Source organism: Neoarius graeffei, chromosome 9 (assembly GCF_027579695.1).
Source record: "Neoarius graeffei isolate fNeoGra1 chromosome 9, fNeoGra1.pri, whole genome shotgun sequence".
NCBI classification, from domain to species: Eukaryota; Metazoa; Chordata; class Actinopteri; order Siluriformes; family Ariidae; genus Neoarius; species Neoarius graeffei.
This window is the reverse complement of record NC_083577.1, coordinates 35,393,644-35,412,189: the sequence shown is the minus strand read 5'-3', so window position 1 is coordinate 35,412,189 and position 18,546 is coordinate 35,393,644. Positions and strand designations below refer to the sequence as shown.

The 18,546-nt window shown below is 42.2% G+C and overlaps 1 protein-coding gene across 1 annotated transcript; it reads right to left on the bottom strand.

Annotated features, from left to right (window-relative positions):
* Positions 1 to 415: 415 nt before the first annotated feature.
* tbccd1 (TBCC domain containing 1) lies at positions 416 to 17,357 on the bottom strand. Its single transcript, XM_060929356.1, has 7 exons — positions 17,004 to 17,357; positions 10,708 to 11,039; positions 10,349 to 10,510; positions 9,246 to 9,612; positions 7,317 to 7,503; positions 6,685 to 7,188; positions 416 to 1,828 (listed from the first exon to the last, which is right to left on the bottom strand). The coding sequence occupies exons 2-7, from the start codon at positions 11,035 to 11,037 to the stop codon at positions 1,651 to 1,653; spliced, it is 1,728 nt and encodes a 575-aa protein (XP_060785339.1). The 5' UTR covers positions 11,038 to 11,039; positions 17,004 to 17,357; the 3' UTR covers positions 416 to 1,650.
* Between the last annotated feature and the right edge of the window lie 1,189 nt (positions 17,358 to 18,546).

Genomic DNA, 18,546 nt, shown 5'->3' with positions numbered 1-18,546 from the left:
CGCCCTTAATAAGCAGTTCAACAAAAATCACTTCTTCTGGATTCTTTTTGGCAAATAGGTCAGTATTCCTCGAGTGGATATAACTTCTAGATAGAGATAATGAGATATATATCGCTTGCACCATTTATTGCGCAAGGTGGCCCACTTTAGATCGTTCCTTCTGGACTAGACAGGGCCGGAGTGAGCTGCACCCTCAGTCACGGTCTCGTTCCTTTAACTCGTCGTGCAGTGATGCAGGCTTGAAGTAGTCAGTGCATGATTGCGATAATAATTGATTGATGCAAGTTACTCCTCGTCAGGATCTTCATGTAGTTCTTGGTTGTAAGATTCATCCTAATGTAACGTGTAACGAAGCAGACACAACTTTGTCTTGAGGCATCCAGACACAGACGCAGTCATTGACTTCCAACATACACAAAGATAAAGCATCTTTTATTAGTAGTCAAATGAAATCTCTTCCCTTAATCGAAACATAAAATACCAAACTGTGCTTAATACAGTGCTCTCTTAAAAACTGGTCCTCTGGATTTATTCATACACTTTATTCATAATGGAAAAAAAATAAGTTACATAAGTGAGGTTCATACAGACGTAGAAAAATGAATCCAGTGAGTAATAATGATGCTGCTTGGTGGGTTGAACATGCAGGTCATGTGAAATAAATGTAATAATAATAATAAATAATCCATCGAGAGTAATGCTTCCCAGTTTTCTGTTGTGGGGTTTGTCTGAACTGTACATTTTGGTCCCTTTTTTCCTTTGGGCTGTGAGATTAATCCTGAATGCTAAAAGTGTTAAGGTGAACAGTTGGCTACAGTGCAGAAGAACTCCAGAAGTGAGAAAAACACTGATTCTAGAGGACACGATAAGTGGCACTTACTGGGAAAGTTGTAAAGCTGGAAGTGCAACTGGGCTACAGCAGGACAAAACAAATAAATACATTCACAGTCATACTGGCTGCCAAGTCGAGAACCTGGTACTCATGGAGGTCAAGCATGAAGTAAGAGTGCTAAATTTGTTCCGGCTTCGATAAGCTTTCCTTTAGTTTACTCTTAAATCGGTGCTCTTACTGTATTTTCAGAAAACTGATGCATACCGGCAAAAGGTGTGCATTTCCTTCAACACGTAAACCAAAGGCAACTTCTAGGGCAATTATAAAAGTATATACACATTAATACAGGACTCTGTTCTGCTCTAGTCTTCCACACTACAATTCATACAAAAGTCCCTTACTCTTATTTATTCATGCTGCAGTAACAAGGCAGTCATCCTCTCTGAAAGGAGCTCAACACTCAAGTACCTTAACTGTAAAAACCCGCTTCTAATGGAAAGAAAAAAACAAACAAACCTGAAAAGCGATGCAGATTAAGGGGATAATGAGGCTTATTCTGCAGCAAGTATTATCCAGCATATAATTCTCTAACAGTACAAGTAATACATGGCATATACTGTATCATTTTATTTTTACTTGACTTTCAGCATCCCGTTTCAAATAGATAGTCCTGAGTCTGCTACACCAACTGCCAGTCTTGGATCAGCTCTGGGTTGGGAAGGCCTGTTCAGAGATCGGTGCTTAAAGAAATGCTAAGCAGACGTAAACGACACGAAATAAAAGAAGAAGTGCATCAGTGTCTATTACAGAATGTGTGCTCAGGTCACTGGGTGCATCGAGGAGACTTTTGGATGCTGGAGAGAACGTTCAGAGCTGGAGTTTGAAGATGTGATGGTTGGAGGCAGTAGGCTGTCTAGCTCCTGTCTCTGTCCCGTCTCCAGGAGCCATTCATGAAACAACTTCTCTACCAAAGCCTGGAACTGCCGCCGCTGCTCCCTGTCGGACGAGCGAAGGAAATGCTGTTATAGAGCTCTAAAACAACCCGTTTGTTCTATGGTTAAAGAGGCACTCCGCTCTTTTAAAGGTCCCATGGCATGAAATTTTCACTTTGAGGTTTTTTAACGTTAAAATGAGTTCCTCTGACCTTCTTAAGTCACCCCAGTGGCTAGAAATTTCATAATGTGTCAACCAAACTATGCCCAACATTTGAGAATGGCGCGTCAAAACGGCGCGTTGATAAGCTCTTCCCTTTACTACGTCAGCAAGAGAGACGATCCCCACGCCCCCCCTCTGGATTCCCACCCACTGTATGGATTGCCCCGCCCAGTTGTAGTGAGGAGACCATAGAGGAGACAACAACATGGCATCACCTAAGCGAGCGAAACATGGAAATTGCGCTGTACATGGATGTGACAACACAGAAAGGAGTCTGTTTTTACTGCCGACGGGAGAGCCCCTGAAGACGCAGTGGCTTAATTTTATTTACTTCAATAATACGCCGTCGAGTCTACCTAAGACGGTGTATGTTTGTCGGAAGCATTTTCCTGAGGAATGTTTCCACAACTTGGGACAGTACAGGGCAGGTTTTGCACATCAACTGTCACTGAAGCCTGGGTCCGTACCAAGCATCCCTGCCGCATCAGCAACAAACACCGAACAAGTAAGTGTATAACTGGTCGTTTTGCCGTGTTTTAAAATCGGTGCGTTAGCCTAGCAATGGCTACATTAGCTGTGCGGCTAACCGCTTCCTGCAGTTAGCCAGGTAATCTGCGCTACAAAACTAAAGAGCATGCAGCATGCTCTGTTAAACGGAGTTTAGTCTGGAAATTGACTGTAACTTATGAGCTTATGTTTGACTATTGCTCCGCAATGCATGTCTTCTGTTGGATAAGCGATATGTTGCTGTAGTTGCTGCTTCTATCCTCTTTGGTTATGGAGTGCGTGTTCAAGCCTAGGGTATTATACGTTCGTAAACTACCACTCCGAACACTCTCTCTCTGTTCTCTGTGTCACGTTGAGTTTACGAAAGGAGTCCGAGGGAGAACGGGGTTTTGTCTTAGCAGCGTGGCTACAGGCGCTGATAGCAGCGAGTATGTGTGTGCGCAGCTTGGTCAAGCCCCCCTCCTCCCCCCATGGCCCGCCCCCACCCTCTATCCTTCCCCACCTCCATGCTTCTCATTAGCAAAACGACGCACTGGGAAAAGCGCTGAAATGGGGCTTTCTCCCAGGAGGCTATATTTACGTGCCGAGGGTTCATTTCGAGAAAGGCTGCAGATATAACATCTGGAAGCCTCCACGAGCCCGTTTAAAGCATCAACACACCACCATGCCATGGGACCTTTAAAGGTGTCGTCGGTGATTTTAGTAGACGTTTGCTCAACATCCAAGAGTGTTACCAAGACAACACTTCAGATTGCTTCCCAGGCTAGAACGCCGAAACAATAGCCTAAGAGGTAGAAATATTCCAGTTGACACCATATGATTGACAGGTAAGTAGAGATGCTTCCTTTGCTGATTTTTTTTTTTCCCCCAAAAAAATATGCAGAATTTCACAGATACCGGATTTTTATATCTAAGAAGGTGTTTTATTGATCGCTGCCAGAAGAGAACATCACCAATTACTCCATCCACATTCATTGGATATGAGCAATCGTGCACTCTGACTGGCTACTCTACTACTAGGCTATCAGCTCATATACCGTGAGGAGAGAAAAATAAAATGGCAGAGTGTGTCGCTGAACCAACTGAGGATGAAATAAAAACTCTACTTGAAAACAAAACCCCCCAAAATACAGAGTATTTGATGGTAAGAACGTATCTTTTTTTTTTTCCAAAAATTATTATTAGCATTTTTCACAAATTGCTACTGTGATTTCACCGGTTTGTTTACATTCTAAGCAGAAATTATTTTGTTGGACGTTTTGTAGAAAGTTTTTAATTTATCAAATTCGCAAAAATGCTCCGTTTCTCAAAATCCCGTGAATGTGGATAAAATAAAACAATTATTCCACTCAATCTCGTCGTACATGGTTTATAGCCAACTCGGTGCTACGTGCCAAGTGGAATAACTGTTAATTATTTTTTTCGCGGTCCGGTTTCCATCAAATCCTGCGCTCTGATTGGCTAGCGAGCGGGTCCGTATCCTACGATACGGACCCCGGTTACGGACCTCTGTTGACTCGCTCGTTCACAACAACAACAAACATAGTAGGGGTGGGTATTGGCAAAGAAGTCACGATTCAATTCGAATCACGATTCACATGCTACGATGCGATACTATCACGATGCATCACGATTCTTGAATTATTGCGATATATTCAACATACTTCAGTGAAAATGTAAAAAAAAAAAAAAAGAGCATAATTACCAGTGGCTGTGTACGATCTGGATAGTGTCTCCAATTGATGCATAACTCAGAGCAACTCAGTTCATAACTGAATTTATTGAAACGACTTTGAAGGTAGTTGCCATTAAAACAAATATTACTGTTTCCATACTTAACAAGTGGACACACTAATGACAAAAAGTGCACAGGATTTATAAAACTAAAAATAATAAAAGAAAACTAATAGCAGCAGTTTTCAATTTCTTTGCAGCACCTGCAGTATGGGAGGACAAGGCAATAATAAATATCAAAATATATATACTATATTACTCAGTACATTAAATTATCATCATCATCATCATTATATTATTTGTTACATTACTTTACATTATATTTAAATGCCTTATGCATTTATAGTTTGTGGAGCATCCTCAAATTAGGAAACAATACACTCACTTAGCATGTTGTAGTACCGCAGCAGTTATGTCAGACTCGGTGAGTGTGCAGATGTCCTTCTCAGATTTACGTATTTCTGCAGACAGGAGTGCAGCGTGGATGGCAGGCTGTTGCTCTAAAAAGCGCTCAAGCATGTCGTGCGCGCTGTTCCAGCGAGATTTGTAAACAGAGTCGCAGTCGCATATGATGTCTATGCAGAATGTCTAGGTCGCAGTAGCCCGCCACCAGAAAAGCCACTGGCATGAAGGCAGCGGGCGTCAAAAACTCCACGGCGACATCTACAGGACTGGAAGTTGTATTCTACTTGTTTTTGGCTGATGTTCACCAACCATTCATATAATTTTATTTATTCATTTTTTAAAATTAATAATCGATATTTGGCGTCAAGAATCGATGCAGTATATCGTGAAAGTTAGTATCGCGATGCATTGTCATGACGATTATTTTGCACACCCCTAAAACATAGTAGCAATTTTTGTCAACATTCATTTTCGCATTTCTCAGGAGAATAGCATTAATTTTACAGCATGGATAGCGATAATGACAGTGTTCACAGCGAAAGCGAGTTTTACTACCCTGAGGAAGACGAAATAAAAGAAAACATTTCAGGAGAAAGCTAAAAACCTGTAACTTGCTAACACCGAGCAAAAACATGGCTGAATCCTGAATGACTCCTATTTGTATAAATAGGGGACTACATAGGCGGCAAAATGTAGTTTTTTTCCTGCCATGGAAGTGCACTTGTATACCGAGGAGGAAGCCATTTGTATTACAGCCGTGAATGAGGATTCAAAATGGCAGCTCGGCTCGGTTTTCCCTTTCGGGCGCTCTCGTTTTCTGTTAGAATTTGGTAAAGAAAAAAATAAATATATTATTTACCAGCTTAAGGTTGGTCCGTATGGTGAAATACCGTGACCTCGGCCTTGAATACTGACCTCGGCCCAGAGGGCCTCGCTCAGTACTTTCAAGACCTCGGTCACGGTATTTCACCATACGGACCTCCCAGCTGGTAAATAACATATACACACACACACACACATACATACACACACATTATATATATATATATATATATATATATATATATATATATATATATATATATACATACACACATATATACATATACACACACACACACACATACATATTACAGAAAGTGTTCTGATGTAAAAATCAGTAATCCTACTTTTAAAAGTAGACTGACGTTCAGATTTTTCAAGTTTAGGTCATAAGGATTTTCCCCGACACCCAATTATTTTTGTTTAGTGGACCTAAAACTACTGAATTTGAATCACAGACTTCCAAATTTTATTAGTTTTTTTTTTTAAATAGAACAATTAATCAATTTAGAGCCACATGGCCCTAAATTCTCCGCTATTTTTTCCTGCTTCACCATGACCCAATTCAAGATGCTACGTCATGCATGACGTGGTGGGCTTTCCTCGTTCGCGCAAGGCATTGTGGGATACAAATTTGAAACAGGAGAGAAAAATGGAGGACGTGAGCGTGCGAATGAAACATCAAAGACTGATTACAGTAACAGAACACGAGAAGAAAAGACGTTATGTTATATACGAAGGAAAGGAAACGCAGGACCAAACTAATAAATATCGGCGCTCAGCGAGCACCTCGGTGTGATCAGCTGTTCGTTTAGCGACAGGATGATGGAACTGTCAGTGCACGGTCAAAGGTAAACCTGCGCATGCGCACACGGACTTCCTCTGTCTGCTTGACTGCGCGGAGCCAGTGATTTCATGCACATTATTTGCTCGGGAATCTGCTCAAATTAAATAACTTCCCAGCCACAGAATGGTCTGATATTTTGTGAGATATTACAGAAATAAACATATATCACAACGACCAAATTTCAGAGGGAACTAAATTTCACCGATTTTATGAAATCGAAAGGCCGTCTACTTTTAACTACAGTATTCCTGTAGGTGAGTGATGTTTACGACGGAGTATCTACTAACACTTTGCTATTGTGAGAGATTTCACCTTACTGGCAGAATGAAAGAAATTAAATCCCCTGTGATCCTACTTTATACTATGCAGTCAAATGGCTTACTTGTTAAGGTGCGCATCCTTCACCATCTTCTGCCAGTCGTGCACCCTCTGCTGACGCTCCTCCAGGGCCTGCTGGTAGACTGACGGCAGCCCCCCTGGCACCTCACAGGTGTCACCCTCCATGATGAATGGTACAACCATAGGGCAGAGCTGTGCAGGGGGCAGGATGTGGTAGCAGCCCGGGTCTGCTGAAGGACCGTCTGGTGAATAAATAAGCGGCTGATCCCAGAGGTTGGGCACGACTGCCAAACCCACACTGGCCATGTGGTCCTCCAGGCTGGGGTAGTGTGTGTGGAAAGGCCCCAGTGTGAGGCTGGTGTTGCCAGGCAGTAGAAGCGGCCTCGTGGGAGTGAGAGCATGAATGGTGCAGCGGGTGGAGCCACCAACTGCCAGACGTCCAGCCACACATACCAGCCGCACGTTCTCGCAACTCTGCATGTGCACGCTGGTCTCTACTGGGCCCAGTACCACGGTGCTGTCACGACATTTATCTAACGTCACTGACCTGCAACATCAAAGTATGGACTTTAAGGAAAGAGCTTACTTTTATTGCTGTTTAGAATACTGGTAATATTCAGATCAAATTTTCGAGTCTCTTAAAGAGTCAACAGTACTTTTGTCAAAAACTCTTACCTAAGGGGTGAAAGTAGGTAGATAAAAGCCTCACTGCAGCGGTGCAGTTTGACATTTGCACCAGCCAGCTTCTCAGAATCTTTAGCCAGCGTCTGTTTGTAAACCTGCGACATCAGCACCACCCTGCTGCCCAGAGGGGCCATATGCGTGTTCCTGGCTATCTTTGCTCTCTTCATAGCACCTTCCACTAAAGCAAAGAGAGTCCTGTAAGTGCTCGGTCTGCTTAAAGATATCTCAAGAATACAGTGGTGCTTGAAAGTTTGTGAACCCTTTAGAATTTTCTACATTTCTGCAAAAATATGACCTAAAACATCATCAGATTTTCACACGAGTCCTAAAAGTAGATAAAGAGAACCCAGTTAAACAAATGAGACAAAAATATTATACTTGGTCATTTATTTATTGAGGAAAATGATCCAATATTACATATCTGTGAGTGGCAAAAGTTTGTGAACCTTTTGGATTAGCAGTTAATTTGAAGGTGAAATTCGAGTCAGGTGTTTTCAATCAATGGGATGACAATCAGGTGTGAGTGGGCACCCTGTTTTATTTAAAGAACAGGGATCTATCAAAGTCTGATCTTCACAACACATGTTTGTGGAAGTGTATCATGGCACGAACAAAGGAGATTTCTGAGGACCTCAGAAAAAGCGTTGTTGATGCTCATCAGGCTGGAAAAGGTTACAAAACCATCTCTAAAGAGTTTGGACTCCACCAATCCACAGTCAGACAGATTGTGTACAAATGGAGGAAATTCAAGACCATTGTTACCCTCCCCAGGAGTGGTCGACCAACAAAGATCACTCCAAGAGCAAGGTGTGTAATCGTCGGCAAGGTCACAAAGGACCCCAGGGTAACTTCTAAGCAACTGAAGGCCTCGCTCACATTGGCTAATGTTAATGTTCATGAGTCCACCATCAGGAGAACACTGAACAACAATGATGTGCATGGCAGGGTTGGAAGGAGAAAGCCACTGCTCTCCAAAAAGAACATTGCTGCTCGTCTGCAGTTTGCTAAAGATCACGTGGACAAGCCAGAAGGCTATTGGAAAAATGTTTTGTGGACAGATGAGACCAAAATAGAACTTTTTGGTTTAAATGAGAAGCGTTATGTTTGGAGAAAGGAAAACACTGCATTCCAGCATAAGAACCTTATCCCATCTGTGAAACATGGTGGTGGTAGTATCATGGTTTGTGCCTGTTTTGCTGCATCTAGGCCAGGACGGCTTGCCATCATTGATGGAACAATGAATTCTGAATTATACCAGCGAGTTCTAAAGGAAAATGTCAGGACATCTGTCCATGAACTGAATCTCAAGAGAAGGTGGGTCATGCAGCAAGACAACGACCCTAAGCACACAAGTCGTTCTACTAAAGAATGGTTAAAGAAGAATAAAGTTAAATGTTTTGGAAGTCAAAGTCCTGACCTTAATCCAATCGAAATGTTGTGGAAGGACCTGAAGCGAGCAGTTCATGTGAGGAAACCCACCAACATCCCAGAGTTGAAGCTGTTCTGTACGGAGGAATGGGCTAAAATTCCTCCAAGCCGGTGTGCAGGACTGATCAACAGTTACCGGAAATGTTTAGTTGCAGTTATTGCTGCACAAGGGGGTCACACCAGATACTGAAAGCAAAGGTTCACATACTTTGCCACTCACAGATATGTAATATTGGATCAATTTCCTCAATAAATAAATGACCAAATATAATATTTTTGTCTCATTTGTTTAACTGGGTTCTCTTTATCTACTTTTAGGACTTGTGTGAAAATCTGATGATGTTTTAGGTCACATTTATGCAGAAATATAGAAAATTCTAAAGGGTTCACAAACTTTCAAGCACCACTGTATGTCCGATTACCCAGCAAAGACACTGATCATAAAAAATAAAACTACAAGGCTTAGCAGGAAATGCAGAAAAAGAAAAGCACCTTGCAGAGCCCAGGCCAGCTTCTTGCCCGAGCGCAAACAGGTGGACATGCCGAACGGGTTGAGTGAGAGCGCCTGGTGCAGCCAGCTCTGCAACTGCTGCAGCGAGTAGGAGCGGCTGAGTTTTGAGTATCCGGCAAGGGACTGGAGCGGGTTACGGTTCAGTAGCCGATGGAGGGGGTGAATGGTGCGGCCGTGGCTCACCGTGCCCTCCAGCAGCACGCTGAGAGCCTGCAGCGCCTCGGCTGAGAGTTTACTGTCTCGCAGGGCCTGACCCGAACCGCTCATCTCACATGGATCTGCCAGCAGCTCCAGCAGTTCAGCCAGGTGAGTCTGCATGAAGGTGAGGTGTGCGATGTCGTCCCAATTCTGACAGAACATGATATTACAGGATATAGTTAGTTACTGGTTTCTCTCTTATGCCCCTTTTCCACCAAAGCAGTTCCAGGGCTGGTTCGGGGCCAGTGCTTAGTTTGGAACCGGGTTTTCTGTTTCCACTGACAAAGAACTGGCTCTGGGGCCAGAAAAACCAGTTCCAGGCCAGCACCAACTCTCTGCTGGGCCAGAGGAAAGAACCGCTTACCTCAGCGGGGGGGGGGGGGGGGGGGGGGGGGGGGGGGGGGGCGGAGTTGTTAAGACCAACAACAATAATAAGACCGCGAAAGATCGCCATTTTTAAGCGACGAGAAGCAGCAGCTGTACAAACGCGAAGTCATCCATTATTATTATTATTGTTGTTGCTGCTGCTGCTTCTTCTGTGTTGTTTTTGCTTCGATATTCGCGCCAAGATTTATGCAAACGTAGCGACGTAACTGACGTATACAGCGACGTAATGACGTGGCTTCCCTTAGCACCGTGAGCTATGGAAAAGCAAACTGGTTCTCAGCAGGCTCGCAAGTTGAACGAGTTGTGAACCAGCACCAGCCCCGAACCAGCCCTGGAACTGATGTGGTGGAAAAGGGGTATTAGTGGCATTGAGGAAATTTTGAAGGAACTCAGTAGTTCTTGTACATTAAAACACAAACATTGCGCTACATAAAAACTGATACCTTGGAACATAAAGATGGTGTGACAGATATAATTAGATATATCGTCGAGTTTTGACCTTGTTTTGAGAGCTGATCTTGGCCTCCCGATCAGAGGAGGACGACGGGGCGCGGGAGCGGTGACTCGGCCACTCTTCCCCAATCAGAGAGGCACGCAGAGAGACACGGTTCAGCTGCTGCAGGTAGAGAAACAGCAGGAACTGTAGCGTGTCCACAGACAGCTGTACAGGAAGAGATGTCAAAATTAAATAGATTACTCATTAGGAACCCGACAAAGTATTGGGCTTTGACAAATCTCTATTTGCACTTTCACATCAAATGAATGGAAGATGACTGGAATGAATTTCATTCATAAGCATGATCGGTTAGGATTATGAACAATTAGTTACCAATGAATAAAATCCTGTCTTTTTGTCACCTTGCTGCGCTGGCGATCAAGATCACGAGGGTTCAAACTCTGAGACAGAACCTCTGCCCACTCGAGCTTCTCTTCAGCAGAACGTGGCACCAGCAGGTCAAAGGTCTCAAAGTAGAGCCAGGCCAGCTCCTCAGGCAACTGCAGCTTGCCACAGGCGATGTGCCGCCACATATGCCAGCCCAGACGTGGGAAGCAGCCATCACGCGTGCGCACGTAGCAGGCCATCTTGCGCAGATAGTGCATGCTCAGCTTGCCTGGAGGAGCAGCCTGTAGCGCACCCAGGAGGAACGGCTCCAGACGGGGCCACACGCTTGCCGAGCAGACCTCCATTTCTTTCGGAAACAGATGAGAAGTGTTAAGAGTGGTCTGGAAACCACCTTAGCCCAGTCACGAAAATGTAACCCCAATTCCAAAAAAGTTGGAACGCTGTGTAAACTGTAAATAAAAACAGAATGTGATCATTTGCAAATCATGGAAACCCTACATTTCATTGAAAATAGTACAAAGACAACATATCAAATGTTGAAAAAAAATTGTTTTTTAAAAAAATATATGCTCATTTTGAATTTGCAAACATTTCAGAAAATTTAGAATGGGGCAACAAAAGACTGAAAAAGTTGTGTAATGCTAAAAAAATAATAATAATAATAATAATAATTTGGGCGGCACGGTGGCGAAGTGGTTAGCGCTGTCGCCTCACAGCAAGAAGGTCTGGGTTCGAGCCCCGTGGCCGATGAGGGCCTTTCTGTGCAGAGTTTGCATGTTCTCCCCGTGTCCGCGTGGGTTTCCTCCGGGTGCTCCGGTTTCCCCCACAGTCCAAAGACATGCAGGTTAGGTTAACTGGTGACTCTAAATTGACCGTAGGTGTGAATGTGAGTGTGAATGGTTGTCTGTGTCTATGTGTCAGCCCTGTGATGACCTGGCGACTTGTCCAGGGTGTACCCCGCCTTTCGCCCGTAGTCAGCTGGGATAGGCTCCAGCTTGCCTGCGACCCTGTAGAAGGATAAAGCGGCTAGAGATAATGAGATGAGATGAGATAATAATTGGTTAATTGGCAAGAGGTCAGTCACATGATTGGGTATAAAAAGAGCATCCCAGAGAGGTAAAGTCGCTCAGAAGTAAAGATGGGGAGGGGTTCACCGCTCTGTGAAAGACTGCGTGGGCAAACAGTGCAACAATTTAAGAATAACATTCCTCAATGAAAATTTGCAAAGAATTTGGGGATCACATCAACTATGGTACATAATATCATTAAAAGATTCAGAGAATCTGGAGAAATCTCTGTATGCAAGAGACAAGGCTGAAAACTGACACTGGATGCCTGTGATCTTCAGGTCCTCAGGCGACACTGCATTAAAAGCAGACACGTGTCTGTAGTGGAAATCACTGTAGGGCTCAGGAACACTTCAGAAAACCATCGTCTGTGAAAACGGTTCATTACTGCATCCACAAATGCAAGTTAAAACCAGATATAAACAATATCCAGAAACACCGCCACCTTCTCTGGGCCCGAGCTCTTTTACGATGGACTGAGGCGAAATGGAAAATTGTCCGGAGGTCTGAAGAATCAAAATTAGAAATTCTTTTTAGAAATCATGGACACCACGTCCTCCAGGCTAAAGAGGAGAGGGGTCATCCGGCTTATCATCAGTGCACAGTTCAAAAGCCAGCATCTGTGATGGTATGAGGGTGCATTAGTGCACATGATCTGGGTAGCTTGTACATCTGGGAAGGCATCATTAATGCTGAATGATATATACATGTTTCAGAGCAATATCCTGACATCCAGACACAAGAGTGCTCTGAGAGCACAATATCCCCCGCTACAATATATTGCAAACGAAATTGCAATATGCATATTACTGTCCTATAACAAAGCCTTTTGCCAAGTTTCATGAAATTCCTCCACAAATTGTGAGTTGATTTCAGGAGGTCAGAACCCTTTCCGGGACGGACAGATAGACTTACTTTGCCATGACAATCCCCCTTCGGGTCTTTCGGCCAACGGGGGATAAAAATCTTTTTCAAGGAAGGCCTTCCTTCTTTCAGCAAGGCAATACCAAACCACTTTCTGCACATATTAAAACTGCATGGCTTCATAGTAAAAGAGTGCACGGGCTAAACTGGCCTGCCTGCAGTCCAGACCTGCCTCCTGTTTAAAACATTTGGTGCATTATGAAAACGCAAAGTATGACAAAGGAGACCCCGAACTGTTGAGCAAATGAAATTGTATATCAGGCAAGAACGGGACAACATTTTTCTTTCGAAATTACAGGAATCGGTCTCCTCAGTTCCCAAACATTTACAGTGTGTTGTTAAAAGTAGAGATGATGCAATACAATGGTAAACATGAACCTGAACCAACTTTTTTGAAATGTGTTGCTGATATCAAATTCAAAATGAGCATATAAACAAGATAAGACAAAATTTCTCAGTTTCAATATTTGATATGTTGTCTTCGTAATGTTTTCAAGGAAATATAGGGTTCTCGTGATTTGCAAATGGTCTCATCATGGTTTTCCCCAAAGCGTTTTAGCATGTCGGGCCCGATACGCTTGCTTTGCCTGCCGATACGCTTAGTTGCTTTAGTTAAAATCCGATACGCTTAGATTTATACCGATACCTTAAATTTCCTACCCACAAGTAACTAAATACATAGGAGAGCAAATAACAGATCAATTTACATATTGATTGATATTTGTGTTAAACAAGCGGTCTTTTTTTCCAATGTTTGTGTTGATTCTGTCAAAGTAATATGTCTGCGTGGTATGATGTAAACAAACTGCAATCTGTTGGCTATGTCAAGATCACGTGTTCAAACCGTCCAATAAAAATATTGAAAGAAAACGTCAGACATCCCAGAATTTTCCGATTCATTATAAGCGATCTCATTGGCTGCCGATGTTGTCCCCCACCAGACGGGCAAAGCCGACTGATTTTAATAATCTAGGGGAAGACTCGCTGGACAATTTGATCCACATCAGCATGGATGACAGCGAGATGGACTATAAGAGGGTTGCCCAACATTGGGCCAAGCAAAAGCCGAGGAGAATTAATCTGCTTTAAAGGAGTAGAAAACTTAATTCATTAGTTTGGGTTTGCAGAAAGATTATGTACTTACCGTATAAACACTCTCACGAAGTGAAGCTGTCCAAATGTATCAAATATAGCATCATTTCAAATAATAATCATAAGCAGTTTTGGCAGTGTGATGTCACTGGGATCCATTTAACAAAAGAAGGCTCCGGATTATTCTTGTGTTAAAGGCTCACAGTGACCTCACACTGCCAAATACGCTTATCATTATTATTCCAAATTATGCTACATTTGACACTTATTAACACAATCTCTTCAGGAATGTTTTTTATAAATACATAATCTTTCTGCAAACTTAAATGTATGAATTAAGTTATCTTAATCTAGTCCATTTAATAAAATGCCAAAATTTAAACTTTATAATATGCAGTTGCCTTACTTTTCTTTTCAGCGTATCTTAGTTATACATATATTATGGTAATTGCATCAGAAACATTCTAAATCATTACAGTTATAGTAATACAGTACATACATGTTATTTAGCAGCTGGGAGGTCTGTATTGTGAAATACCGTGACCGAGGTCTTGAAAGTACTGAGCGAGGTCCTCTGGGCCGAGGTCAGTATTCAAGGCCGAGGTCACGGTGTTTCACCATACAGACCGACCTTAAGCTGGTAAATAATATATTTATTTTTTCTTTACCAAATTCTAACAGAAAACGAGAGCGCCCGAAAGGGAAAACCGAGCCGAGCCGCCATTTTGAATCCTCATTCACGGCTGTAATGCAAATGGCTTCCTCCTCGGTATACAAGTGCACTTCCATGGCAGGAAAAAAAAAACAACAACTACGTTTTGCCGCCTGTGTAGCCTCCTATTTATACAAATAGGAGTCATTCAGGATTCAGCCATGTTTTTGCTTGGCATTAGCAAGTTAGAGGGTTTTAGCTTTCTCCTGAAATGTTTTCTTTTATTTCTTCTTCCTCAGGGTAGTAAAACTCGCTTTCGCTGTGAACACTGTCGTTATCGCTATCCATGATGTAAAATTAATGCTATTTTGAATCCTCATTCACGGCTGTAATGCAAATGGCTTCCTTCTCGGTATACAAGTGCACTTCCATGGCAGGAAAAAAAAAACTAAATTTTGCCGCCTATGTAGTCCCCTATTTATACAAATAGGAGTCATTCAGGATTCAGCCATGTTTTTGCTCGGCGTTAGCAATAGTTAGAGGTTTTTCGCTTTCTCCTGAAATGTTTTATTTTATTTCTTCTTCCTCAGGGTAGTAAAACTCGCTTTCACTGTGAACACTGTCGTTATCGCTATACATGATGTAACATTAATGCTATTCTCCTGAGAAATGCGAAAAATGTTGTCAAAAATTGCTACTATGTTTGTTGTTGTGAATGAGCGAGTCGCCAGAGGTCTGTAACCGGGATCCGTACCGTAGGATACGGACCCGCTCGCCAGCCAATCAGAGCGCAGGATTTGGACCACGAAAAAAATAAAGCAACTTATTTTAAGGTGGCAGTTCTTAGGTTCAGATCCCTTTGTGATCAACAGGAGGTCATGATCGATTCTCTTCATTGGATTGCATAAGATGGAGCAAACCGCTGTTCATATTTTCATGCATATTTTTGTTACAACACTACTTGATCATAGATAATTAAGGGATCCCTGTAGATTTTCAATCAATCAAATACCTCAGTAATCTATAACAAAAAACAGTTGAACTTATGGTGAAATTTCAAATGTGTATACATGAATACTATTTAGGTCAGAAATCATTGAAACACCATGGATCTAAAACCTCTGAGACCCTGGGTATTATCATGCCAGAATTTAGGGCTTTAATTTTTTTACTGCTCATTCTGTTTTTATTTCCAGTTTACACAGAGTCCTAACTTTTTTAGAATTGGGGTTGTATAAAGGTTAAAGAAAAGCCTGTGAAACCTGCCAACTTTAGGACAGAAACGTTAAGAAGTAAATGATTTATAGCTGAACAGCCTGTCCAGACAACTGGAGTCAAATGAAGCCAAAAGGTGTCGCAGGTTGTATATTATCATCATCAGTAGTGTTGTGTTTAATATGGAATATTTTAGTATAGAAATAAAGAAGAGCTAAATAACCAACATTTGGCTTGTATCTACACTACCGTTCAAAAGTTTGGGGTCACCCAGACAATTTTGTGTTTTCCACGAAAAGTCACACTTTGATTTACCACCATAAGTTGTAAAATGAATAGAAGGCAAGGCAAGTTTATTTATATAGCACATTTCATACACAATGGCAGTTCAATGTGCTTTACGGAAGTAAAAACAAAAACAATAAATAGAGAAATAAAATTACATAAAATAATTTTATTTTTATTCTAAAACAATTAATTAAAAGAATTAAAAGAAAATAATAATTAAACAATAGTAGAAATAAAATAATAAAATGAAGTAGAAGTTCAAATAGGAGGAAAAAAAAGAAACCAGCAGAATAGAATAAAGAATAAAATAGAGTAAAGTTAAAATTAAATTTAAAACATGCAGAGAAAAGTAAAGATTATTAAAAAAAAATGTAAAGAAGACAATATTAATTATTTAACAGAAAGAAAATATAGTCGAGACATTTTTCTGGCCATTTTGAGCATTTAATCGACCCCACAAATGTGATGCTCCAGAAACTCAATCTGCTCAAAGGAAGGTCAGTTTTATAGCTTCTCTAAAGAGCTCAACTGTTTTCAGCTGTGCTAACATGATTGTACAAGGGTTTTCTAATCATCCATTAGCCTTCTGAGGCAATGAGCAAACACATTGTACCATTAGAACACTGGAGTGAGAGTTGCTGGAAATGGGCCTCTATACACCTATGGAGATATTGCACCAAAAACCAGACATTTGCAGCTAGAATAGTCATTTAGCACATTAGCAATGTATAGAGTGCATTTCTGATTAGTTTAAAGTGAGCTTCATTGAAAAGAACAGTGCTTTTCTTTCAAAAATAAGGAAGTGACCCCAAACTTTTGAACAGTAGTGTAACTGTAAACCTTAGACTTGTCCATGCTAACTCTTCATCTTTGCTAGCTTATTAGCAAATAGGTATCTTCAAGGACCGGGAGAACCAGGTTGCCATGGCAACCACAGGACGTGCAATCATTTTGGCCGTTAAATATAAATTCGCAAAGAAGATAACTAACTTCTGTTAGTTACAAATCTTATATATACACATAATACATTTTTAAGAGGTAAATATAAAGCGAACTATGTTTGTATTCTTACTTTCCGCATCCGGCCGTCCTCTGCTCTTCCGTCACTTGCACTTCATAAGGAAAATAAACTCTTTGCTAATCAGCTTTTTATGCTAACAGTGAAATGGCGGACTTTGGTGTAACCCTGAGTGTGTGTGTGCGGTTAGTTCTCCACTCCTCTTTATTTGGCGCCAGAAACTCTCACTCGCAGTGTTTATTTATTTAACTTTTTTTTAATACAGTATTGACGTTTCCTCCCTTAATTTAAAAAAAAAAAAGTTTATCCAAAAAAATGTGCAGCAAACTACATTTTCTACCCCCAAATTTTCTCTCTTAAATAATTCTTTTTAAAAACACCTTTCCGTTTGGTGCGCGGTTCCTGGAGCGAACAGGTCGAGAAACAACATAACTTCCTGTGTGGATTTCAAAATAAAAGTCCTGTTGCGTTCCCTACGGGCGAAAGGCGGGGTACACCCTGGACAAGTCGCCAGGTCATCACAGGGCTGACACATAGACACAGACAACCATTCACACTCACATTCACACCTACGGTCAATTTAGAGTCACCAGTTAACCTAACCTGCATGTCTTTGGACTGTGGGGGAAACCGGAGCACCCGGAGGAAACCCACGCGGACACGGGGAGAACATGCAAACTCCACACAGAAAGGCCCTCGCCGGCCTCTGGGCTCGAACCCGGACCTTCTTGCTGTGAGGCAACAGTGCTAACCACTACCACCCCCAACATCAGACAACACGAATTCAGCCCGATTTAGACATGATTGTCATGGCGGACAAATTTCCACTATTCTAACCTGAATATGAATGTCGAAATGATGAACGGGCCTTGTCCATCCATCCATCCATCCATCCATCCATCTATCCATTATCTGTAGCCTCTTATCCTGTTCTACAGGGTCGCAGGCAAGCTGGAGCCTATCCCAGCTGACTACAGGCGAGAGGCGGGGTACACCCTGGACAAGTCGCCAGGTCATCACAGGGCTGACACATAGACACAGACAACCATTCACACTCACATTCACACCTACGGTCAATTTAGAGTCACCAGTTAACCTAACCTGCATGTCTTTGGACTGTGGGGGAAACCAGAGCCCCTGGAGGAAACCCACGCAGACACGGGGAGAACATGCAAACTCCACACAGAAAGGCCCTCGCTGGCCACAGGGCTCAAACCCGGACCTTCTTGCTGTGAGGCGACAACACTAACCACTACACCACCGTGCCACCCCGAACAGGCCTTGTCATATAACAATCAGTGAACAGCAACGTGCCTGTATCTATATTTTTCATCCGAGCTAAATCTGGGACATAGAGAACCAAATCCATGACATAATTAAATAATATTGGCTGATGTTGAGTGGTCCATCCATCTGTCATCTGTAGCTGCTTATCCTGTTCTTCAGGGCTGCAGGCAAGTTGGGGTCTATCCCAGCTGACTATGGGCGAGAGGCGAGGTACACCCTGGACAAGTTGCCAGGTCATCACAGGGCTGCTACAAAGAGACAAACAACATGTGTTATGAAGATCAGACTTTGATAGATCCCTGTTCTTTAA